This window comes from Suncus etruscus, chromosome 1 (assembly GCF_024139225.1).
Source record: "Suncus etruscus isolate mSunEtr1 chromosome 1, mSunEtr1.pri.cur, whole genome shotgun sequence".
Taxonomy (NCBI): domain Eukaryota; kingdom Metazoa; phylum Chordata; class Mammalia; order Eulipotyphla; family Soricidae; genus Suncus; species Suncus etruscus.
In genome coordinates, this window is record NC_064848.1 from 3,792,906 (window position 1) to 3,817,756 (window position 24,851).

Sequence of the window (24,851 nt, forward strand, 5' to 3'; positions counted from 1 at the left end):
TTGACCAAGATAAGTGATGGATGATCATGGTATCTGTTGGGTTCAACAGAACTAGAGTTCACAACTCACCGGTGGGTAGGTCTCAGAGCCCAGGGCCTCATGCAAGCTGCTAACCCAGGGGTGCGGCCTCTGTGGATCCCTTCCGAGGGAACTTATGTAAGGACCCCTCCTTGACCCCACTGCCCCTCAGCCACCTGTCCTGCCCCACCCCAGGCTCACACCTGTTCACATCTAAGTGGCTTTCACTGTACCCCACAGCTACTGGGGGGCTTGACTCCATCTCAGTCATCTGTCTGGAAGAACGCAGAAGACCGCAGTGAAGAAGAGGAACCTGTTGCACACAGCTTTGTTAAGTACTGGTACACCTTCCATACACAATCTCCAGGTTTCTCTCTTTCTCTCTGTCTCTCTATCTTCATCTCTCTCTGTTGATCTGTCTCTGTCTCTGTCTCTCTGTCTCTGTCTCTCTATCTCTGTCTCTCTGTCTCTGTCTCTCTATCTCTGTCTCTCTGTCTCTGTCTCTGTCTCTGTCTCTCTCTCTCTCTCTCTCTCTCTCTCTGTCTCTCTCTCTCTCATTTTCTTCCTTTTCTCCCACCTAGCAAAGAGCTTAAATGCACAACACAGGGGCTGGAGAGATAGCACAGAAGTAGGGCATTTGCCTCGAACTCGGTCAACCCACGATGAACCCAGGTTCAATCCCTAACATTCCATAAGTTCCCCTGAGCCTGCCAGGAGCGATTTCTGAGTGCAGAGCCAGGAGTAACCGCTGAGTGCTGCGGGGTGTCCCCCCCCCACCAAAAGAACCAAACAAAATAATGTACAACACAGAAAATCACACATAATTGTATCACAGATAAAAGCAGCGCCTCCTCAAATGCTTCCTTCCCACACAACTGCTGATGGATGGACAGATACTGGGAGGAGAAATGGAACTCAACTTCCACAGATGGGGTGCGGTGTTCTAAGTCACAGCTAAAGCATTTAGAAACCCAAGCTGCTAAGGGAGTTCGCTGTCCAGCGGAGAGTCCAGTGCCACTTCTGAGGGACCTGCCTGGGCTGCTCAAGTGCAGTGGTGTACGGGGTGAGGGGTCCCAGACCACTCCTCTGGGAAAGACAGACACTGATTTCAGTAACAGGAGTGAGAGCAGTACAAACAGGGGTGGGAGTGATAGCACAGTGGACATTTGCCTTGCACACGGCTAACTTGGGTTCAATCTCAGCACCCCATATAGTCTGCAGAGCCTGTCAGGAGTGACCCCCAAGTACAGAATCAAGAAAAAGACCTGAGCACTGCAAAGTGTGACCCCCCCCCCCTCCTGCAAACAATCAAGAGCAAGAAAGAAACATGTTTTAGACCTCTGATGAGCAATCCTTCTCATGTCTGACCAGGGATCCCCAGTGAGACAATGCCTCTGTAGGGTTCATCTCTAACCTACCCCAGAATAATTAATCTAGGACTTTTATGCAGGACCACCTGCCTTAACCCATGGCAGGTACAGAAAATATCCCACTGACTTCCTGACCTTGGAAGCTGCTGGTAAAGAAGCTTCCCAACACTCTACAACACTCTACAGCAAGGCCTGAGCTTTGAGTGGGAGAGAAGAGGCAGGCAAGCGAGGACCTGCCCACCACCTGGGGGAAAGGGGAAAGCAAGGCCCTGGTTAGGGGACTTGTTCTGGGCCCAGTTGTGAAGCATAGTGGTCACTCATGGCACCAGAGTGAGACTAGGAACCACAGTGACAACACCCCTGGCTTCCAGTTGGGTAAACTGAGGATAGACATTTAGAACTCCGCTAGGGCAATCTGGGTATCAGAGCCTGGCCTCCTCAGGTCTGCCTTATGATCTGGGCACCCACATAGACACTGTCCATCTAAGCCACAGCTTGGGCCCTGCTAGCTCTCAGGGTCTCCAGAGGAGCATCTGTCCCTGCCAAGGCCTCTACAGAGCCCCACTGCCCTCATGCCACTGTCTGTCCAGCTCCACATTCTCTTTTCTCATGACCATTTCTTATGGGCCATTGGAGAAGAGGAGGGCTTACCAATGCTGTGGGACCTTGCCCTCTGCTACAAAATTCATGTTTTGGCCAGTTAGTGAAAAATATCGTGGAGACACAAACCCAGCCCAGTAGCAGCATAGGAGATTCCCTCCAGGAAGCCCTCTAGAATCAGAATCTAGAATCAGAACTCCAGCAAACACATTTTGGAAAAATATGCAAAGTAAGTGATGTGTATGTGTGTGACGACAGACTGTTTATGAAAAAATGAGGTGGGGAGAGAGGGCGTTCCTAGGCCAGCAATGAAGCCATGGGGTCCATCTGTGTGTATCTTCTATCTCTGCAGTGTGGGAGGGATTGAGGAGGACTCCACAGGGATCTCAGTGACTGTGCTGAGCTGCCTCTGTTTCCTCCATAGCATTATCAGGTCCTCTCTGGAGGAAGGAAGCTGCTGCCAAGTCAGTGGGGACAAGAAAGGGTGGGCGTCAGCCCTCAGCCACTCCCCAGAGAGCATCCTTCGTTCCCAGGGAGACTTGGGGCCCACAAGCCCAGTGGATGGTGGGGATCTGCTTAGGCCTCCAGCATCATTAGACAAGACATATTTCAGAGTTGAAGGATAATGAGATACAGATTCCAGAAAGCATATGGCAGCCTCCATGAGGGCAATAGAACTGGGCAGAGTGCAGGGCTGCCACCAGGCCACCAGCTCCTGGGCACTGGCTTGGGGCACATTTCCTCTTCTGAGGGCAGAGGTGGGAGTGGAGAGTGGAGGAGGGGTGTGGAGGGGCAGGGGAAGAATAAGGTCCCTCTGTCTGTCATCGTCTCTGGTGGATTTGTGAACAAGGCCAAAGCTCTGCTGCTCGCACAGAGTCAATTCTTCTCTCCAAGCACAGACCACAAACACACCATTCAAACATCTCTGTTGGAACATTCAGAGGGCCAGGCACTGGGGAGCACGCTGTGGGGCCAAGGTCATCACATCACACTTCTTCCCACATGGGGGGGGGGGAGTATTGGGGTGGTACGGGGAGGTAGACCGAGCCAGCCAGGAAAGATTACACACTGCAGCAACCAGGAATGGAATTCTGGAATGAGGAGGAAGTTGTGAGGCTTCTTTAGAGGAGGCGGCCTTTTGGCTGGGCCCTGGAAGCAGGGATCAGGAGAGAGAAAGAGAAAGCAGAAAAGCACTAGGTAAATTTATGGGCACAAGTGGGCCAGCACGGTTGAAAGGCAGGATCAGAGCAAATGCCAAAAATAGGGTGCAGTGACCAGAAATATGGGCTTGAATGGACACGAGAGTGGCTCGACAGGAGAAGTTAAGGAACAGCCTGCTATGGGGCACTCTCTTTGCACCTTGCTGCACTGGGCAGACCCCAAGCGGCATCCCCTCCTCCACAGCAGCCGGCTGCCCAATTCCCCAGAAGCACTATTTCAGATGGAAATGTTCTTCCAGCAAGACTCTGCTCTGAGCCAGATGATCTGGGCAGACTGAGTGAGTAAAGGGCTGAGCAGAGAGGGCAGCTCAGGCTTGCCATGTGGTCAGAAGGAAGCAGCTGAATGCACAGAGGACCCTCTGGGAAACTCCAGGAGTGATAACCCCAAATTCCTGGGCAGTGACCCCACTGAGTGATCTAAGACTCGGGTTTATAAGAAGCTATTCTGGAAAAACAAAATCCTTAAAACCCAATTTCTGTCCTTGACTCCATCCACACCCCTAACCAGTTGCTATGAAGCAAACTTGCCTGGCTAACTGGGGGTAGGGGCAGAGCACAGGACTTGCAGTTCATTTTCCCCTGACCAGGAGCCCAGCTCTGTTCCCCAGGACCCCCAGATTTAGCTACTGCCAGGCTGCACCTCGTTTCTCTCAGGGCTGCCAAGGACAGAGGCTGGAGGTTTCCTCCTTCTTCAGCTCTTTTTTCTCATGGTCAAGTCTCCGGATCAAGGATGATGGTTGGATTAGGGGTGCAGGTGCAAATTGGACATGGGACCTTCTAGTAGAATTACCACCCCCTCTTGTGGGAGGCCAAGAGGCCTGGGCTTCCTCAGACTTTTGCCCCCATCAGTGCAATGACCCCTTAATTATCTTCAGCTCTCAGGGTCACTCAGTCCCCTCAGTGGTGCCTCTGCATTTCAGAGCACAAGAACTTTCTGTTTGGTCTTTTATGTGTTTGTTTTGGAGGAGAAGGAAAGGGAAACTTATGTTCAACAGTGTCTTCCAAGGGGCCAAACTGCTCCTTAATTCAGTCTTAGGCTCCAAGGAGGCTCCTACAGTTCTGCTTACCAGATGTGTGACCTTGGGCATGTGGCTTAATCTTTCTGAGCAGCGTTTTCCCCACTTTCAAAATGAGCCTAACAGGAGAGCTCTGTGGCTCCCAGACTTGCCGCAAAGGAGACAGCACATCCGTGGAACAGGGACAGTGCTGGACAAGCATGGCTGGTTCCAGCCGGGACCAGATCCAGTAGCTCCTCCCACTCAGGCTCCAACCCAGGTGGGCCCAGAACAGATATGCCCAGTGGCCAAAGAACGGCAGCACCAGCCACTGCGATCCGTCTGCCTCCTTGACCCAACAAGGCTGTTCCACCTAATTGTTCTTGGTTCGACTCATTTGAAAGGAGCAGGGCACTGATTCCCTGCAGAGAGACACAAATATGCTTCTGCTCAAAATACTAATGAGGTTGGATGGAAGGTGAGGCTGGCAGGGACGGGCAGATCCCCCCCAGGACTTCTGAGCCCCGTCAGCTCTGTGGGGGACACGGCCCATTTTGGAACGTCCTCACTCAAGAAGGCTGTAGCTCCACGGGCCAGGGGCCCCAAAGCTCAGGGGTGAGCTCGGGAAAGCAGGGTGAGGTAACACTTCATGGGTTTCTGTGACCAGCACTTCTCCGGACTCCAGAACACACCAGTTATCATTTCCTATGACTTTGCTGCCATTGCTCAAAGATTCCTCAGCCCCCTCTTTCCCTGCCTCTTCCCTGGTGCAGCACCTCATTAGCACAACATGGCTGCCAGGTTTCTGCCTTTGATTTGCTTCCTTCCTTATCCTCTTAGCTTCCACCCCACCCCAAGGAGTTGTCATTCTCAAGCCAGCTCCCAACCTTAGTAAACTAGAAGCATGTGCCTGCCATGGGGGAGGAGATCTAGATCGATCTTCCTCCTTTCTTCCTTGTGCCCCCACAGGATTCTCCAGAGTGAGCTTCTGTAATCAGCAGGACCCAGAGGTCGCCATAAACTTCACTCTACTCCCTCCTGCCCCCCATACCCCATTACCCAGCAGCCTCCCCAAAGCAGCCCCTGACATGCTCTCTGCCCTTGCTCATCACAGACTACCTCCTGATATCCCAATATCAGCTTATTGGGGTTCTGCCTCCCCCTAATATCTGAATTCTGTCACCTCATGGGCCAGGACAGGGACCATTTCTGCTGTATTTACTGTTGTCTCTGGATCCTGTCACCTAGAACAGTGACATTGCCAGGCCTGAGATGGACAGTGCTGGACTCTAATGTCTTGATTACACATCTACGAGCGAATCTCTGTGACCCAGAACTCCAGAGGCCCAGGAATTTTCCATAATCCCTGCCACCTCCAACCCTTCTTTGCTCTTCCACACCTGCCCATCTCCCTACAGTCCTGGCTAATATCAGAACTCTTGAGCCCCTCAAGGGCCTCACTGCCCTGGGCCCTGCTCAGGCTAACCTCTGTGTATCCTTCAAAGGTAAATGCAGATCCCCTGATCCCCACTTCAGAAGCCTTCACTGATGTGCCAGTCTAGTCTCCCAGGTAACCACTCAGCTTCCTCACAGCTGATAGGAAGCAGGGAGGGTACTTCATTTGGGTGAGGGTACGGCACACAGAGAGGGTGCCATACACAGCAGATTAGGTTCAATCTCTAGCATCCCTGTGCTGGGTCCCCTGAGCTTAGTCAGGAGTGATTCCTGAGTGCAGAGCCAGGATTAAGCCCTGAACGTCACCAAGTATGACAACTCCCCAAACCAGCCAGTTGGAAACTTGCTCCCCTCTGAGTAGTGCTTAGTGTGTGCAACCCCTTCTGGATGGCACTTTGTACCCATCTGACTATCCTAATGCTGCTTTTCACAACTGTTGCCTCTTGGGAGTTAAAGGGCCAAGAGGAAAGAGGTAGCGGGTAAGATGTAGCCCTGCTCTGGAGAAGGGCCTAGCTGACAGTGGCCCAGTCCCTAGTATAGACAGGGAAAGGCTACTGGCCTTGTGGGCCCTGCTGATCCAAGGGATGTAAGCAAGACAGCGTGTCCCCTTTCCAGGAGGAAATCCTGCCAGTGTTCTCAGGGACATGGGGCTGCGGGGCTCTCCGGGATGAGGAGACAAGGAAGAGAAGGGGTCCCTAGGGTACACCCTCTCCAGACTGCACTCACCACAGCTGAGCCAGCCACTCAGCTTGGTTTCTGGGCGATGTGCTGGCCATGGACCTCTGCGATGTGGTGCATTGCAGTGCCCGCACTGTTAGCTGTGAGTTCTCCAGACCCAGCCTTCAGAGCCAAGATGTTCTGCAGCACATCTGAGCCATAAATCCAGGGCAGAGAGCTGGGTGGCTTCCTCCATCGTTTCAGGGCTGGCATCAACATTCAGAAAGGCAGCCAGAAAGATAGTACCGCAGATAGGGTGGTTTGCCTTGCATGCAGCCAAGTGGTCCGATTCACAGCACCCTAGACGGTCCCTTGAGACTACCAGAAGTGATCTCTGAGCACAGTCAGGAAGAAGCCAGTGCACCATCGGGCGTGGCCCAACAGCAAACAAAAGACCCAGAGAGATTAAGCAAGTCACACCAGGTCAAACAGCTGGAGGTGGGAGAAACGAGGCTGAGGTTTTAGGGAAGCCAAGCCTGGCCGACTTTGCTAGACTGTGGCGGTGAAGTGGAGAGAACTTTTTGTTCCCGCCACAACTTCAGCATTCCTTGTGCAGACACACAGGCTCTGGCCAGCTTCAGGCCCAGAGATTTTGTCTTTGCTCTGCTCTCTGCTTCGGAGACAAGGAAGCAGCTGCTGCCCGCGATGTGCTCCCTGGAGGATGTGTTCAATAAACAGTATCCCCTTTTCCTGCTGTCTGCGTCAATATTGCAGGACTCTGAGAAACAAACAGACCTGTTCTGGATCTGCAGCTGCTGTTCTGGCATAATGGGGGGGGGTCACCCAACCTAAGTGGGACCCTCAGCTGCTCCCCAGGCTGGCACCACCCCACATTGAGAGGAATAAGAGGAATAGGGAGGCAGATTGCCCAGCCGTCACCTCCCCGCCCAATGTGTGTTCTTCTTTATGTCCTAGTGTGGTCTGCTGCAGTTATTCACGGGGACACCCAAGCCACACTGGTGGGGAACGAACTCCCCATAAGATGGAGGGAGGAGACTGGCAGGTGCAGATGGTCAAACCACAGTCAGACACCCTGAAGCTTGTTCTCCACACCCTCTGTTTATCCATTTGGAAGGTCCAGTATAGTCTGTGGTTCCCAATTCTGATTTCTCAAGCTGTCATTTCCTGTGCCTCCCATTAGGCCCCACCCAAGCCTTCCCACCAGGGCTCTCTGCTCCTTCCTCTCCCCCAGAGGAGTCCTCCCCTTTCCCACAAGCCACTTGGCTTCAGCTTTTTCTTCTCTTCTGGTCTCTCCCCCAGCTCGGAAAGCGGCTCCTCCAGGAAAGCCATCTTGACCACGCTGCTCCACCGTGATCCCCACTTCTCCCTGAGCACCTCTGTGGATCACTGTCACTACTGCATAGCTACTGCATAGCTACTCCTATGTGTCGGATCTGACCGTTCCAAGCCAGGTCCAGGTGTCTTGAGAGCTGCTCATGCCTCTGCATCAGCCCCGATCTGAGAGCTGACAAGGTCGGACCAGAAGGAAACTCAGTTTAAAGATGGGCTTGGGGACACAGCTCCAGAGATTGGGTTCAATCAATACCCAGCTCCACACGGCCCTCAAATACCACTAGGAGTGACCTTTAGCACTGAACCCTGTCCATCACCAGGATGGACTCCCCCATCCTCCTTCCCCATACCTCTCCTACACACACACACACACACACACACACACACACACACACACACACACACACACACACACACAATGAATCTGAATCTGAATCTGAGGCCACATCTATGTGAGATTCACATTCTAATTTTCTAGGAAAGGGGGACAAGAGACCATCTACATAATTTTCAGGGCTCCTTGTTCAAAACTATACAGACTTCAGAGACAAGGATGGCAGAATGTGGAAGCTGAAGGTCACAGGCTGTACCCATGAGACTGACCCTGGGTCAGGCATTTAAGCTGCCTTCAGGGATTTACTCCCAGGGAGGGAGAACAGCCTTTGCATTCAGGCTTTGGGGCGGGTTCCCAGAGGCACTGCAATCCCAGTCATGGCTCCCACAGTCGTTCAGATGCCTGCATCTCCCCCCTTCTGCATGTTTGAGCTCCTCAAACAAGAGCAAACATACATGAATAGAGAGATACTTCCACCGGAAACAGACAGAAATGGTTTCCATTTCTCTTCACTGTTGAGATTTGTTTTATTCTCTGAAAGAGGAACACGCCTGACAGTGTTCAGGGAAATATACCAAAATTTAGGGACTAAACTTAAAGCCCTAAATGTGCATGGCGTGCAGCTCTACTGCTGAGCGACATCCCCGAGCTGTTTCCTCTTTAACTGGAGTGTGAAAATACCCAACATGCTGACAGTACAACATCTGAAGATGTCTACTTGAAAAGTTTGACATGGCTCCATTCATGGGACCATCAATCACTCCAGAAGGTTCTTTCGTGGGTCTAGTCTAGAGTGATAGTCCAGCAGGTAGGGTGTAGCCTTACAAACAGCTGACCCAGGTTCAATCCCTTTCTAGTCCCCTGAGCCCTGTCAGAAGGAATCCCTGAGTGGAGTCAGAAATAAGCTCTGAGCACATATGGTTGTGCCCCCAACCCCTGTCCCCAAATCCTGTGGCTATCTCATTTATCTCTATTAATATCACCCCCCCTGCCAGGTAACATAAACTGGAATGTCCAGGTAAGAAGCCTTCCTTCTTGGAAAGAGGCAGATTCAGCACAAGTAGGTATGCAAAGGACAAATAGAAGATGCCAACTCCAAGACAGAGGGAAACAAACATGAAGGTTCAGACAGGCTGAGACTTGAGGGGTGGGCGTCTCAGGGGTGGTGGCAGGGCTGGGACCTCAATGCTGGTATCTGTCTCTGTGTATACATGTGTGTGAATGTGAATTTGTACATTTATGTGTGTCTGCATGTTTAATGTGTATATGGCTGTACACATGGGTGTGCATGAGCAAGCATGTTGTGCACATATGTGCGAGCATATTTATTTATGTATGAGCATGTTTTTACATGTGAACATGTTTGTGCATGTGAGCATGTCTGTGTCACTGTGTGTGTATTGGGGTTCTGAGGTAGGAGAGGAGGAAACTGAGGCAGTGTTGAGTCTGGGGCAGCAGCAGTACCTCTGCCTCAGCACAGAGACAGCTCAACCATTGCACCCAGCTCAAGCCAAGGCAGATGGGGAAGCTGAGTTCCAATGGGGGACAGGAGGCAATAAAATTTCACTGCTACAAAATTTCAGATCTGGGGTCCAAGCAGGAAAAACCCAACACTTTCAGGGCCCTTCCTGCTTCTGATCAGATAATCTCCTCATGAAGACAGGCATGATATCCTTTCTGTCCCCTGAGCCTCCTCCCAATCTTTCATGCATCACGAGACATATGGGAAAGGCCAGGACTATGTGATGGTAACAGGAGGGGCATCTTCTGGGGGATAGTGTCAGTCATTATCACCCCCAAAAGAGGCAATGCCAGTAGGGACTCCATTTTGGGAACTGTGTCCATTCCTCCCATCACACGGACTTGCACACCTTTTCTTGTGGCATTAAGGCTGGTCAGACAACCCCCCCCCACACACACACACACAAAGCATAGTTCAGACCACATCTGTCCCCTGCGTTCCCAGTTCCAGGGCTCTCATGCCCTGAGTCCTGGTTGTACCTTCCTCTCTTCTGTATTCACAGAAGCCACCTTTGATTTTCTGCAGAACAAGCTGAACCTGCACCCCATTTCCCTGCTTTCCTAGCTGTAAATGAGGGGCACCTCCCCTGGCTTCTCCTTCTCCTGCTCATGACTAAGCTCAGCTCTCCAAGTCCTAAAGCAGTGGTCCTCAAACTACGGCCCGAGGGCCACATATTGTATTTGTTCCCGTTTTGTTTCTTCACTTCAAAATAAGATATTTGCAGTGTGCATAGAAATGTGTTCATAATTTTTATTTTTACTATAGTCCAGCCCTTCAATGATTTGAGGGTCAGTGAATTGGCCCCTGTTTAAAAAGTTTGAGGACCCCTGTCCTAAAGGTTACGGTTTGTGCACACAGTACTCGGCTGACCTTCCACAGCCCTGTTTTCTGTAACACCCCCCCCCCACCCCTTAGGCTGGGATCTCTTTGCAGAAGGGCCCCTGCACCCTCAGAGACAGAGACATTCACTGCAACACACATGAACTTAGCAAAAGGCTGTTTGTGTTGTTGTTTGGGCCACACCTGATGGTACTCAGCACTAACTCTGAGCTCAGGGATCACTCCAGGTCGGGGTTTAGGGGGGGCGGGGGGATGGAACTGAAGTTCCATCTGGACTTGGTCTCATGCCTGGTGGGCAAGTGCCTTAACCCCTGTAGGTTCTCTCCAGCATAACAAATGGTTATGAATGAAACCTTCGCCTCTTTTAATTTTTTTTTATTATTGTAGTTTAGGTAACATGGTTGCAATCATAAGGACTTGCAAAGTTGCTGCACCTTCACCCCCAGAGAGCCACGACCCTGCATCACTGTCCTTAGGTCATCCCTAGTAGCCTTGCTCCTTTGATAACCTCAGTGTTGTAACCCAAGGCCAGGGTATGTCATGTCTGACCCTGCCGATTCCTTTATTTTGCTTTTCAAGGCAGCACACAGGAGTGAAATCCTGAGTCCTCCCTCTGCTCTATGTGGCTCTGCAAGATGCAGGAAGCATTACAGAGCAGAGGTGTGAGGGGTCAGGTGGTCAGGAAAGCAGGCGAACAGGGAGAAGTTATGGGCAAAGGGCCCAGAATGATGAGAACTCCCTATTGTTGGCACCCTGATCAAACTCTGCTCTCTGGAGCCAGTTCTGCCTCAGTTTCCACACACCCCTCACCCAGGACTTCTGTGGTTCATCATCCTGGGACTGTGATGTCCAGCCTTTGAACATCTATGGCCCAGTGAAAATGAGAGACAATGTGAGTTGCTAAAGTAGCCAGGAAAATCACCATTTCTACTGAGAATCATTAGATATCAACATTTACAGCCATGTATGCTACATGGCCCAGGTCGCCCATATAGTTAATGGCAATATTTTTTTCTTGGTCTGGCATGAAATTTTCTTGGATAGACACTCAGGGACTTTCTGTGAATTGGTTGTGCCAATTGTGCCAATTGTGCCAGTACAACCCCTCCAGAGACCCTACACAACAGTAACAGCCAAGGAGCCAGAGGCACTGAGGCCAGGAGTGACTTGGACCATCACGAAGTGTGACCACAGAGCTGTGCAAGCACAGCACAAGGGCTCCCAACACCCTTTGTTACTTGGATTCCTTCCAACCAAGGTCAGTGATAGCCCCACAGGCTCAAGAGAAACTTTTTATCACTAATCTAAGGAAATTGAAGAATAAAAATGGGAGGACTGACCCAGAATCAGGATTTTATTTTTCAAAACCAGAAGTAACCTCTCTGAGAAACCACCTGTGGCAGGGCCAGCACACAACCACAGAGCACCTTGTTTTTGTCACGTGAGTCACCCTCTCCAGCCTCCCTGAACCCCTTCTTCACCACCTTTTGATCACACAGTCATGGAGAATATGTGTGTGTGTGGCTCTATGCCCTCTGTTGTCTTAGTAATGGCTCTTGTCTGTGCTTGTTGGAGTAGCCAGAGAGGAACCTAGAGGAGCATGATGGGGAATGGGGATGTATTGGGGAAGATGTGGGGGACAGGCAAGAGGGAAAGTGGGGGAGGGCCATCAGGAGAGCAGGGATGTTTGGGAGGGGAGGAGCATGAGGGAAGGTGTGTGGGGTGTTGTGGAAGGGAATGGGAAGGGGTGTGGGCAGGGTGTGGGGTTGGGAAAAGTGTGGAGGAGGGGCTGTCTCAGCCGGTCTGTTCCCTTCTATATGTCTCTAGCTGCAGGCTCAGAGCCCTGTTCTGAGGTCATTTTCCCCCTGGAGTTAAAGGGTATCAGAGAAGGCTGACTAATAGGGCACATGATACAGGTGTGGTGTGTAGATCCCCAGGTTCTAGCTCATTCCTGAAGCAAAGGCTGCAGCACAGGTGCCTGATAGGACCATTCCTCACATCCCCTCTCCTCTCTGCCTCCTCTTCCTCTAGCTACTTCCTCTAAGCCAGAGTTTGGGCAATGGTTTCAAAGGGACTAAGGAGCAACCTGCCTGCCTGCACGGCCAGTTTCATGGAGGGAGAGGAGTTCAGGGGGTATGGTGCCCCAGAAGACAGCCTGGGAGACTGGATCTGGTCCTCTGAGTTTTGCACCTGAGCAGTATGAACCTCAGAGGCTTCTGATCCTGCCTGACATCTCCACACCAGGCCCTGATTCCCAGCTGGATGGCCAAGATAGGTTCCTATCCAAAGCAAGGCCTCTCTATTTCAGTTACCCCTATTTTTCTGGCTAAGTTCTCATAGTCTCCTTTCTGGAACTTTCTTCTGCCTCCCCCTTCTGAGTCACAGCGTGGTCTGATTTCTACCAGAAGCTGAATGGAAACTCACCCAACCCTTATCCTCCAAAAATGGGGTGGGGTGGGGAGGCACTGATGCCTCCTTGGAGAAAACTTTTGAGGTCTCACTTTTTTTTCTCTGCAAAATGGAAGCACCCACGCCTCTCCAGCAGAATACTGGCAGCTCTAGAAACTTGTGAATCTTCCTGGATGTCAGAGCAGAGATTTAGGGCTGATGGGAGATACATGTGGTGCATGCATGAGGCCTGGGCTTGCTGCAAGTTGCTACAAGGAACTAAAGGGGCTCATCCCTAGTGGCAATCTCCTGGGAGAGTTTAGTGCAAGCTTGCTTCCATATCTGTAGAGGCTTCTATTTTCTCACCAGGTAGCCCAGAGTCTCCAGAATACTCTTGTCGGGACATTCTGTGAAGTATACCAGGAAGGAAAGTGGCACAACCCTAGTTTCAGCAGGCTCAGTCACTGTGAAGCCTGAAGCAGAATGGACTCCATTTTGTCAACCTGAAGTTAAGTTTTCATTTAAGGATAACAAAGCTAAGTTCCATGTAAGGACTAAGTTTCTATCCCAACAAATATGATGCAGACCCCAAGGCCCTATATACTACAATATACCACCCTAGATATCTAGACATAAAAGGTCATGATGAAATACTCTAGAAACACGCTAGACAACATCCAATCAACTTAAAGGTCAAGAATTCCTGATTCTACCTTATATAACCTGTCTTGTGACCCTCTGGGCAGAGTCCCCTCCTCTGGGAGGTGGCCCTGATTGATTAGTCTATATAGTTTGTGGTAGACAGAATAAAGCTTTGCTTTGCTTAGTTTCAACTCTGGACCCTAACAGCACAAATTGGAGACCCAGGGCCGTAAATCAATAAGCACAACACAGAGGCCACTTGCAGCTGATCTGGGTAGGGATGTGCCCCACCGAGTCCCGAGTTCCATGGATCCAAACCTGAACAGTGCAGCAGCTATCAGGACTATGTTGTCCTGCAGTAGCTCTTCTCATGATTGCAGTGTGCTGAGACATATACACAAAGCAGAAAGGCAGACCCAGGGCCTTTTTTCAGATAGACCTGCCTTTCCCGGAATCCCCAGTATCTGGGAAAAAGCCCAAACTTCACCACACCTTTCTGCAAATCTATCTTTCTAAGAGGAAGTCAAGGCTTCATGAACAGGTCCTTCATGAAGCAAGTCTCAGCAGCTGAATCCTTCAGTCTACTTATCATCTTTCTTTCCATGTCTTGGGAAGTGCACCAGATCCCAGGCCATCAAACTATGAGTTCCTGAAGTCACATTTGAAGGATTTCAAAGATTTCTGCAAATGCCACAAGGAAACAGGGACAAGCACTAAACTCACAAGGCAGGCAGGGCTGTCTCAGGACAGCAGGGCCTTTGCAGCAAATCTCAAGAGCATTTGCCAGTGGAAACCAACTTTCCTGCCCAGAGAACCTGGCAAGATGGTGCTTGGCGACCCACACCCACCTCTCCTGGGTTTTGCTGCCATAGACGGAAAAATGTAATATGAATCAGGCTTTGAGCTTGATTTGCCCTTTCAGAGGGAAACAGCCCAGCTTGCTATAATGGCCAGCGTATTTGTCACCAGCGTTCTAAAATAGACATAACAGAAAAGGAGGAAAGTGACTTTTCATCCGCAGCAAACCAGTTTGATAGAGGCTATAGAGGCTATTTGTGAGGGATATGCTGAGTATGAAGTCAGTTTGAAGTCATGATCAGAGCTGGGGAGGGTGAACTAGTGGCTGAACACAGCACTGTGGGTAGTAGAAGCCAAGGGCAGAGGTGTGCTGTCAGCATCAGGAATCGATCCCCTGCAGTGACATCTACAATTTCATAAAGATGCTGCTCTTAGTTCCAGGTTATGCTGATGTTACTTAAAGCTCCAATGAGGCTGCATAAAAGCAAATGCTATTACAGAAGCTCAGAGAAACAGGGCTGAACCCATCAACACACCGAGCCAACCTAGGCCTGGTCTTCTCCCCCAGGTTCTGTGCTCTGACCACATGGTTCAGGGCCACTTGCCACTAGCCAGAAGGAGTGGCCTACCCCAAGGCCAGGTATTAGGCCTTTAGTTGCACTAAGACCTTGGTAAATTTCTTACTTTGATTCCCCTTTCTGGGCCCCTGTTTCTGTTACTGAGAAATGGAAATGATGACAGTATAGGCCTCTGAAGCTGCCAGGAAGGGTTGGTCAGTGAGTACAAGAATCTCTGTCCATGTGCCACATAGCAAACAGGTCTCATAAGCTGCAGATGTCCCTAGGAGTACCTTGAGCAGGGCGACCGTGTACTGAAAAGTCGGGACCAGCCAGCCCCTAACTGGGAACTGGTTTTGCTCATTTGGTCTATGATAGAAAGATGCTCTCTCACTTCTACAAATCAGCAGAGCCACACAGGCAGAGGCAGCAATGGGCATGAGGAACTTCTTCCAGGGGTGAGTGGTAGCAAGTTTTTCCAACTCCCCTTCTCTGGGATCAGACTGCTGTCTCCTACAGGGACTGGTTAGCAGCAGGAACAGCCATGTAGAACCTCCACTTTCTCTGAGGAGGTGAGGAATGGAAATGCATCACCCAATGAACTTGCCTCATCCCATGACAGACACACAGAGAGAAGATACTTCTTCTATCTTAGAATGTCTGGGCTCCCAGCCAGATCTCTGAAGTCTTCTCAGAATCAGGGCAGGCGAATCCTCATCCACTGAAAGGTCCAGTGCCATAGCCACACCTGACTTTCTCTGGCATATAAACAACCTAGTGAGATGCCATGCTGCTGAATGCGAATACTGTGCATCAGCACACCTCCTCCAAATTCCGCTGTACTGACAAGACAGCAAATGAGATGGAACTTTTACATAGAAACCCTCTAAGTTCAGTGAGTGAAAACAATAACACAGAAAGTTCAAATAGCACTGACCATCTCAGTAAACCCTTGAGCAATGACTTTAGTAACACCATTGTGAGATCTATGTTGTAACAAGCAATATAAAGTCAATTATTTTGAGTCTGCTAAGGAGGCAGGTTTGATGGGAAACTGGGGGCAATGATAGAGGGAAGGCCACATTGGTGACAGGATTGGTATTGGTTCATCGTATACCTAAAATGACTTTGTAAATCACAGTGTTAAATAAGGTTTCAATCATTAATAAAAATAAAAGCTTAGTTAGATCACATAGGCCAAAATATATACTCATCATATATCAGGAAATTTCTGTAGGGATTCTCTCTTTGGAGGAATAAAATAAAAATCCTCTCCTCCCAGGAGCCACCTGGCACAGCTGGGAGCAGAAGGGCTATAGTGTGTAAGTAGGGCAGACAGACAGACAGAACAGGACACTGACCCATCACTTTAAGAAATGGCTCATGGGCCCGGAGAGATAGCACAGCGGCGTTTGCCTTGCAAGCAGCCGATCCAGGACCAAAGGTGGTTGGTTCAAATCCCGGTGTCCCATATGGTCCCCCGTGCCTGCCAGGAGCTATTTCTGAGCAGACAGCCAGGAGTGACCCCTGAGCACCGCTGGGTGTGGCCCCAAAAAAAAAAAAAGAAAAAGAAAAAAGAAATGGCTCATGGTTGTTGGGGGTGACAGCCACAGTCCCTGTAATCATGTCCTGCAGAGGGCAGAGAGGGAGAAACAGTCAGGCTAGGGGTCTGATCTGCTTTGCTGGGTCAACTTTGGCAACTACCTTGGCCTCTCTGCTCAAGTCTTCCTCAGACAGGGGAGAGAGCAGTGTCCTCCCTGTGTCTCACCCTTCCTCCTACTGCCACCCCTTCCCACCTCATTTCCTTCCAGGACACCCCCAAGTCCTATTGTTTGGCCCCTATCTCCTGCCATCACACCTCTGACATAATTTTCACCCATTCCCTCCTTCCCCAGCATACTATCTCCTTGAGAACTGGTGCTAGCCCCATCCTAGTTCTGCTGAGGACAGAGTGGCTGGAACCACCCAGGGTCCTGCATCCCAGGAACAGTTTTGGGAGCTGGTCTTCAGTTCAGACATTCACTCATGCTGTTCCCTCTGCCTGTCCTCTCCCAGCATCCTTCCTCTCTCCTCCTGCTCAGCCCTTACCATCCTGCTGCCTGCTGAGGTCAGACCCCCTACAACAGTCCCCTCACTTCCTCATACTTCTAGGCCAGAAACATGGGATAGGACGCTCCTGTAAGCCACTGTTTCATATTCTGACCTCACTATGCTAACAGCTAAGCAAATTGTGGGGCATGTGTTAAGTGCTACACAGGAGTCATTTGATCTTTAGCATAATCCTTTTAATGGCTACTATCACAGATCCTAACTTAATAACTGGGGAAACAGATGTTCAGAGAGGTTAGGCCACTCACCCAAGAACACACTGCAAGTAAACATGAAGGGGGCCCTCTGTCTATTCTTAGCCCTGGTACTAAGGGATTATCTTCACCTTTTTAAAAACTCTAGCTATAGGGTCCGAGAGATGGCGCAGCAGTAGGGCATTTGCTTTGCATGCTGCTGACTCAGAAAGGACCTGGGTTCGATCCCTGGCATCCCATATGGTCCCCCAAACCAGGGGCGATTTCTGAGTGCATAGCTAGGAGTTAACTCATGAGCATCACCTGGTGTGGCCCCAAAACCAAAAGCAAAAAAATCAACCAACTTTAGAAATAGGAGCCTCGTTGAGTTAGGCACCTAGCCCTGGGCTTGTGGTCCCTACTTAGGCCAGTTTCATGGTGATGGGGATGGGTCCCACCTCTGTTAGGCCTGAGCAGTCCTTCCTAATGTCACCAACACTTTGTACCAGCTCAGGTCAGAGAAGTCTATGTGGGACGTGGGCACATTTTCAAGGTGAGCAGCATTGATTCATCACATAGGGGTGACAGGCCAAGATCCTGTCAGCATGGCTGGGGGTTGGAGCAGCGAGGAGAACCCATAGGAGGCTCAGATCCATGTGGTCTTGTAGTGTCAGTGTGTCCAGAGACAGAGCCTGCCCATCACTGCACCTGTCACTGTACCACCAGCTCAGCTCCCTCCCTGGGGCCCAAGACCAAGAGTATGCTGACTGTCAACCACAGGCCAGGCCAGAGTCCCTGTGAATGCACCATCTCAGCCCCAAGACCCACTGATCACTTTCCTGGAGAGCAACTTATTTTCCCAGGAATGGACCCAAAGTGATAAAATGAGCTGTCTAACTCCCACTCAGCCCTGGAGGCTTGTCCACACTGACCCACTTCAGCTGTGACTAGGGTGTGGCTGCTGCTGCAGCAAATAAACATCTGTAAATGGGGGTGGGGGGCTTCCCCCACAGCGCTGTAATCTAAGTCTGTGTGATCTGTAAACAGTCCTGGGCAGACCTGACTGCCTCCCATTGCTGTGTTAATTGAGAGGAGTGCACCGGCCAGAAACCAATCATGAGTTTCTCCAGAAGCCCCCAGGGGGGATGGCATGAATGGGGAGTGCCAGGCCCTCCCCAGTTTCCACCCCCACACTTGTGCCTCCTTAGCAGCTGGTCCCACAACCCAGGACCACAAAGGAACATTCTACACAGCTTCTTTCCATGCGGAAGCCACTGTATTTATTTGCATGTGTCCTTCCTGGCAGGCCAGCTTCTTGCCAGCTGCTCTGAGCTTCAGGGCCAGCTTGGGGCTGCCACGCCTCGGGGGCCAGCGGGCCTGCACACAGGCACCAAGGAAAGGGGAGCAAATCGAGCTGATCAGGAGCTGGGGGAAGGCGAGGGGGCTGGGCAAGAAGGAAAGTGCACATTCACTCATCCCCTGGACACCAGACAAATCCTGTGGCCAGCAAATCCAAATCCGATTCCGGGCTCCAGGGTGCCAGGAGCTGCCGACGGCGGCAGCCACAGCTGAGGCCATGTCTGCTCTGAGAGAAGTGGAAAAACTCTCAGTCTCAAGCTGCCATGCTCTGAGGCTGCCAGGCCTTGGCCCAACCTGGTCTACACTTTCCAACCAGCTCAGCTCAAATCTGAGCTGCAGCAGGCAGAGGTATTTCTGGGGACCAAGGGCTGCCTCTCTATTCCTCTTGGAGGTCTGTATGAGCAGCCGTGCTCAACATCAACAAGGTGGTGATGGTCCTGGGCAAGAAGACAGGGGGATTCTGGGCACATTCACCAAGGCCCTGGTCAGAACACTGTTAGGGAAAGTGAGTTTTACTGCCTATGAGAGAACAGAAGGTGCTAATGCCGAGCTCTTCCTATATGTGGGCAAAACAGCAGTGCTCCCTGGACACTCCTAATTTGGGCTTTGGTCATATCTTCACATCTTTCATGCCTATCTCCTTCTCTGACATCCAATAGATGTGTTCATGATCCTAAGGGCTAGCCCAGTACCTGGCCCCAGTAGGCAGGTGCTCTGAGACCAGGATAAATGGACTGTTGTGACCACATTCTGCTGGTTCATCATGGTGAGGACAAAGGGAAGGAGGAGGCTCGTGCATACCTGGAGCAGAGAAAGCAGAAGCCCTTTCTACACTCCCAAGTACCCCAGCATGGACCAGCCTTTGACCTGCGGCTCCTTTCTCTGTTCTCCCTTGGAAAGCCAGATAGGAAGAAGGTGCTAGCAAGTCGACTATGAGAAGAGCCTGAGCAGCTTCCCAGCAGGCTTGGTTCTTGGAAAAGAGCCAAAGTCTGACCTACTCGCCCAACCTGACCCTGTTCCATCCATCTTGACCCCAACTCTTGTCCAGCTGCAGGAAATCACCAGTCACCTGCCGCACAGCCTGGACCGCAGCTCAGTGCAGTGGGGCAAAGAGAATCTGAGTCGGGAGGCCCCTGGTCTGTCTCCCAGTGCCCTTTGCCCTGACCTAGCTGAGTGACTCGACTCCACACAGTTCGTGGGCCTCTGCTATTCGATGGAGAGTGGCTGATTCAACAGGACAGCTTCTCTTCTCTAAGATGCCTAGACAGGTTTTTGCAGAACAAAGGCAGGGCAATGCCCTCCTGCCTGCTCACACTCAGGGGAGTCCCAAAAGCTGTTCGATGGTCCAGTCACCCCTGCACTTAATATGCCTCAGCATCCAGAAACTTCCATGGTTCATATCTCTTTTTCTAAGTCTTTCCACCTCACCAGGCATCCCAGCTGTTCAGTTCCTTTGTTCTTGGACCATAGATGCCAGGGCAAACCCTGAGGCTGCCAACTGCCACCTGGGAGCAAGGTTTTCACTTACCTTCCTTTTTGTGAAGCCCCCTCTCTGGACACCTCCCGCCAGGAATTCCTACTCAAACACAGTCAACTTGCCCCCGCTTTTTGTCCTAGAAATGTTTTTGTCACCCCAGAGATACAGGTATATCAAAGAGATACACAAGGACATTTGCTGATAATAAATCACCAAGTTGTCATAAAACAGATCTTGGTTTGTCTTCTTCACACTCAATTATGTGAAAGGTCACAACCTACAGCTGAAGAAGCTAGGGCAAAAGGACCTGGAAGCACCCAGAAGGCAGCCTCAAAGCACCGCATTACCATCGGCAGGTTTTTTTTTTTTTGTTTGTTTGTTTTTTTTTTTTTTTTTGGTTTTGGGCCACACCCGGCAGTGCTCAGGGGTTACTCCTGGCTGTCTGCTCAGAAATAGCTCCTGGCAGGCACGGGGGACCATATGGGACACCGGGATTCGAACCAACCACCTTAGGTCCTGGATCGGCTGCTTGCAAGGCAAACGCCGCTGTGCTATCTCTCCGGGCCACCATCGGCAGGTTTTAACTCAAGTCTTTTCACTTGGACTTGACATCCCATTTAAATATCTGTTTTTGAGGGACATTCCGGGATACTGCTTAGGGAATGTTTCTGGTAGTGGTCAGAGAAACCATATGGGGTGCTGGAGATAAAACTGAGGTGTCCCCCCTGTACTATCTCCCCAGTTCCCAAGGTTCTCTGCAATTCACTAATATTTTTGTTGTTGTTCTTTTTATTTGCTGGATATTTTTTTAGTGATAGGGACACAGTCAGCAGTGCTCAGAGCTTGCTTCTGGTTCTGTGTTTAGGGATTTTTCCTGAAGGGACTTGAGGAATGACAGAGGGTGCTGGAGTTCAAACCCAGGTCACCATGTGCAAGGCAAGAGCCCTGCCTGCTGTACTGTCACTCTAGCACTGTCCCCTCTTTGGGGGGAGAGGGGACCTGATTGAGCCATCAGGGGGCTGCAGAGCTGCAGCTGGATCCTTGCCTCTGTTTCATCTTCCTTCCTTCCTTCCTTCCTTCCTTCCTTCCTTCCTTCCTTCCTTCCTTCCTTCCTTCCTTCCTTCCTTCCTTCCTTCCTTCCTTCCTTCCTTCCTTCCTTCCTTCCTTCCTTCCTTCCTTCCTTCCTTCCTTCCTTCCTTCCTTCTCTTCCAGAGTCACTAAGGAGCTTCCTGAAGTATCATTGGGGTGAGAGAGCTGTTCAAAGATTGCAGCTCTGGGCAACATTAGATGTGAGTGCACAGCAGTTTTGAACAGTGGTTCTGAAGGAAGGTGATCCCCAGGAAGTGATCCACTGAATAGACTAGCCCACTCCACTCCAGCCCTCTCCGAGCTCACATAACTCTGCCCTGCTATCCAAGCCCACCTGGCCCAGAGCACTGATTCTCACACAAAAGATCTCAGTTCCCGGGGCAGGAAGCCAGAGCTCCCCCACAAAGGGGTAAGCCAGTTCCTCGAGGAGGGTCCGCCCCCTTCCCATTCTTTTTCTCTGTGCCTACCCCTAGTCCATAAAGCTCTGACAAAGGGAGGAGAGATGGGGTTAAGGTGGGGATTTTGATTTAATCCTTTGAGCTGGCTTGGATGCACAGGCCACCTTCAACAGGAGCATCATGGAGGAAAGAAGGTTTATTTAGTACTTGCTGGCCATCAAGAGGCGTGGCCTGCTCTGGTTTGGATTTGGGCCCTTAGGGCTACTCCTAGCAGTGCTCATGGGACAATATAATGGCAGAAATAGAACTCAGGGTTTTGCACATACTAGACACATGACACATCTGAGCTTCCCCAAGCTTTTCTTTACTTTTTCTTTTTGTGGGGCCTGGTGGTCGGGTGGAGTGGAGAGTGGGATACACCAGACAGTGCTCATGTCTTATTTCTGGTTCTGGACTCAGAGATCATTCTTGTGGGCTTGGAGGACCATATGGGGGTGCCCTGGGGATCAAAGCTAATTTGGCCCACCTGTAAGTGCTCAATACACTGTAGTTCCCAGTCACTGTCAATGCTTTAAACAGACAATTACAAACCTCAAAACCCCCTAGCCAGGGTGCAAAACCTCGTCCCTCTTCCGTAAGAGTACCCTAAGTAACTTTAACAGAACAGAACAATGGAAAGATCGTAGGTTGCAGACGTAAACATCAGTTCCACCACCAACTTGCTATGTGATGGTAGGTTAGTCACTTTGCCTCTCTGAACCTCAACTTCTTCCTCTGTTGGGGAAGAAACGGGGTTGAGCCCATTCTGCCAGGGAGGAAGACTGAGCTCACGTAGATGGAAAAACACAAGGGAGGTATCAAATCAAATCTCAGAGCTATTACTACAAATCTCACTGCCTCTGTCTCTCATTCAGACCCATCCATTACTCTTCCCGTCCTCCCTGCTTGGCATTAACAACCTCAGTGATCTTAATCCCTCCCAGCAGAAGTGTTTCTATCCCTCAGTATCCTGCTTCTGGCTGGCTGACAATCCTTGCTATCTATTGCCACAGCCATGAACCCCTCAGCACCCCAAGTTCATCTTACTACAAATCTTCCCGAACCCTAACTTGGGAGTCCAGCCCAAAGACTCCTAACAAACACAATCCATGGATGTCCCTGGCTTCTCCGAATAAAACAGCCCCAGGGCCCCATGGCTGGTTACGGCTGACCACTCAAGTCTCTGCTTTCCAGTCCTGAAAGCCTGTACACAGAAACTTCTGTGGAGGCCTTGGGTCCAGGAATCCCCAAAGTCAAGGCCAGGCTCTGGACTCTTACCCCCAGAACTCCCGAAAAGTTTGGCTTCACACCCTTGGATCCTTTAGGTACTTTGCCTCACCACGTCCCAGAACAAGCACCCTCACTTTCCACAAGAGGGAAACTGAGGCCCAAAGCAAAAGGGCCCAGCAAAGTCACCCTGGGCGTGAGGCAAAGCTGAAGTGTGGTCTTGGAACATCTCCCCTCTTCCCAGCGTTTGGCTCCCCTGTGGTCTTTCCAGAAACACAGGCATCCAGCCAGGATGGGGGTCCCAGGACACCTTCTTCCCTGTCTCTTTCTGTCACAGCCTGTCACCCCACCCCTCTTCCTTCTCTTGTCCCAGGCTGACCCCCACCGCTTCAAGACTTTTCAAGACCGACTCTTTGGGGACTGGGGTCCCCCCCCGTGCACCGAGGGGCTTTGGAGAGGCCCAGAGTTCCAGGATGGGCGCAGAGCCCGCAGGTGGGGCGACCTCTCCCCGCACCGGCCACCTCCAGCCAGCCAGTCGCCCAGCCCCTGGCCATGTCCTCCGCCCGGCGCGTCCCCGCAGCGCGCTCCCGGAGGGCACCGCGGCGCTGGCGCTGCCCAGCACTGCCCCTCCGGGCTCAGCGGGCGACGGCCTCGCCAAGGGTTAAAAATGCAGTCACTGTCGGGCCGGGCCGGTGCGCGGGGCCGCGGTGCAAACTGTCCCCGCTGTCCAGGTCGGGGCCGGCACGACCCAAGCGCGCGCCCCACATCTTCCCGGGCCCCGGCGGACACCCGGAGGCGCTTACCTTTGTGACAGTCATGCAGGCGCTGCGGGGCGGCGGGCCGGGGCGTGCGGGGTCCGGGGGGCGACTGGGCGCGGGGTCCGAGCGCCCCGGGAGGCCCCGGAGAGCCGAGGCTGGGGGCCGCGCGCGGGGACCGTCGTGGGCGCTCGCCGCTGCTGTCAGCCCCGAATGCGCATCGATAATGGATGAGCCGCGGCGCCGCAGGAAGGCGAGGCAGGAAGAAAGGGACGAGGGAGCGGGCCGGGCTGGGCTGGGCTGGGCGGGAGGAAGGGGCCGGGAGGGAGCCCGCTACAAAGGCGGGGGCGGGCGGAGACGGGGACGCGCGCCCGCCCGGGCCCCCGCGCCCCTCCGGCCTCCCGCGCCGCACCTGAGCCCCCCGAGGGCTTCGGGCACCTGCTGGCGGGGCCGGGGGCCGCCTGCCCACGCCGTGGCCCCGCCGGGATCCCGCAGCCAGCGCCCCCCGCGCCCCCCGGCCAGTGCGTCGGACCCTGCGCTGTGCCCGCGCTCAGTGTCCCCGGACGCGCCAGTCCCCGACGCTCAGAGCCAAGCTCGCGGAGACCATTCTGCAGAGGCGAAAACTGAGGCCCGGAGTGGGAGGAAGGGACTTGGACTGGGTTTTTTTTTTTTCCCCCTGGACTGGGGGCATTTCAGCTTTCCCAGCTTCAGGGGGTGCACACTGCGTCCTAGGATGCAGAGCCTTCACCCCAGAGGTGACATTGCGCAGCAGGAGGAGAGGGCAGAGAGGGTGAGCTCTACGGAGGGAGCAGGACCTGAGAATGATAGAAAGGACAGGCATCCTCCTTGAAGGGGACCCGAAGTGTCCGCCCTGCCCACACCGGCCACGTGGTGAGCCCCTCTCCATCCACACCTGCCACGTGGTGGTGGGCATCTGCTGGGCAAAGCACTGGGACAGCGCTGTCACGCCTGAGCTTCAGGAGCCCCTGTCCAGTCCAGGACAGGACAGCAGCAGCAGCAATAATAAATTCCCCACTTCTCCCTCTTGTCATCGCAACTGCAGCAGGAGAAGGAACCACCCTGCTTTGTGAAGGATGAGCCAGTGGACTGGAGGGTGGGATTGCTCCTGGAGACAGGGCCAATCTAGAACCGGAGTCTGTTGCATTTTGTGTTGTAGGGGCCCACTCAGACGAGCTGCTGTGTTTGAACCCCAAGCAGGTGGGAGCTGGTGTCCGCAGAGGAGTAACAGATTTAACTCGGGGCAGAAGTGTGGACCAGCCTTGCCTCCTGTCTGACTGTGCCTCCTCTCGAGGAAAACCATCTTCCATATGACTCCAAATCACATCCCATGCGACCCTCCTGGAACCTTCAGCCCCCTACTCTCACCCCAACTCCTTGTTGTTTTTCTAAGTGTCTGGTCTCTTGCTTATAGGAGATTCCTGCTGGGAGAGCCCATGGGTCCTTCTCCACCCCACC

General features: G+C 52.0%; 1 protein-coding gene across 1 annotated transcript in view; it reads right to left on the reverse strand.

Moving 5' to 3' along the window:
- Positions 1-23,454, reverse strand: part of CORO2B (coronin 2B) — a 141,752-nt gene extending 118,298 nt beyond the window's left edge. Inside the window, exon 1 of the mRNA XM_049777905.1 lies at positions 23,424-23,454. Within this exon, the coding sequence (XP_049633862.1) occupies positions 23,424-23,438 (15 nt within the window). The 5' untranslated portion in view covers positions 23,439-23,454. The remainder of the gene's footprint in view (positions 1-23,423) is intronic.
- Positions 23,455-24,851: the final 1,397 nt, after the last annotated feature.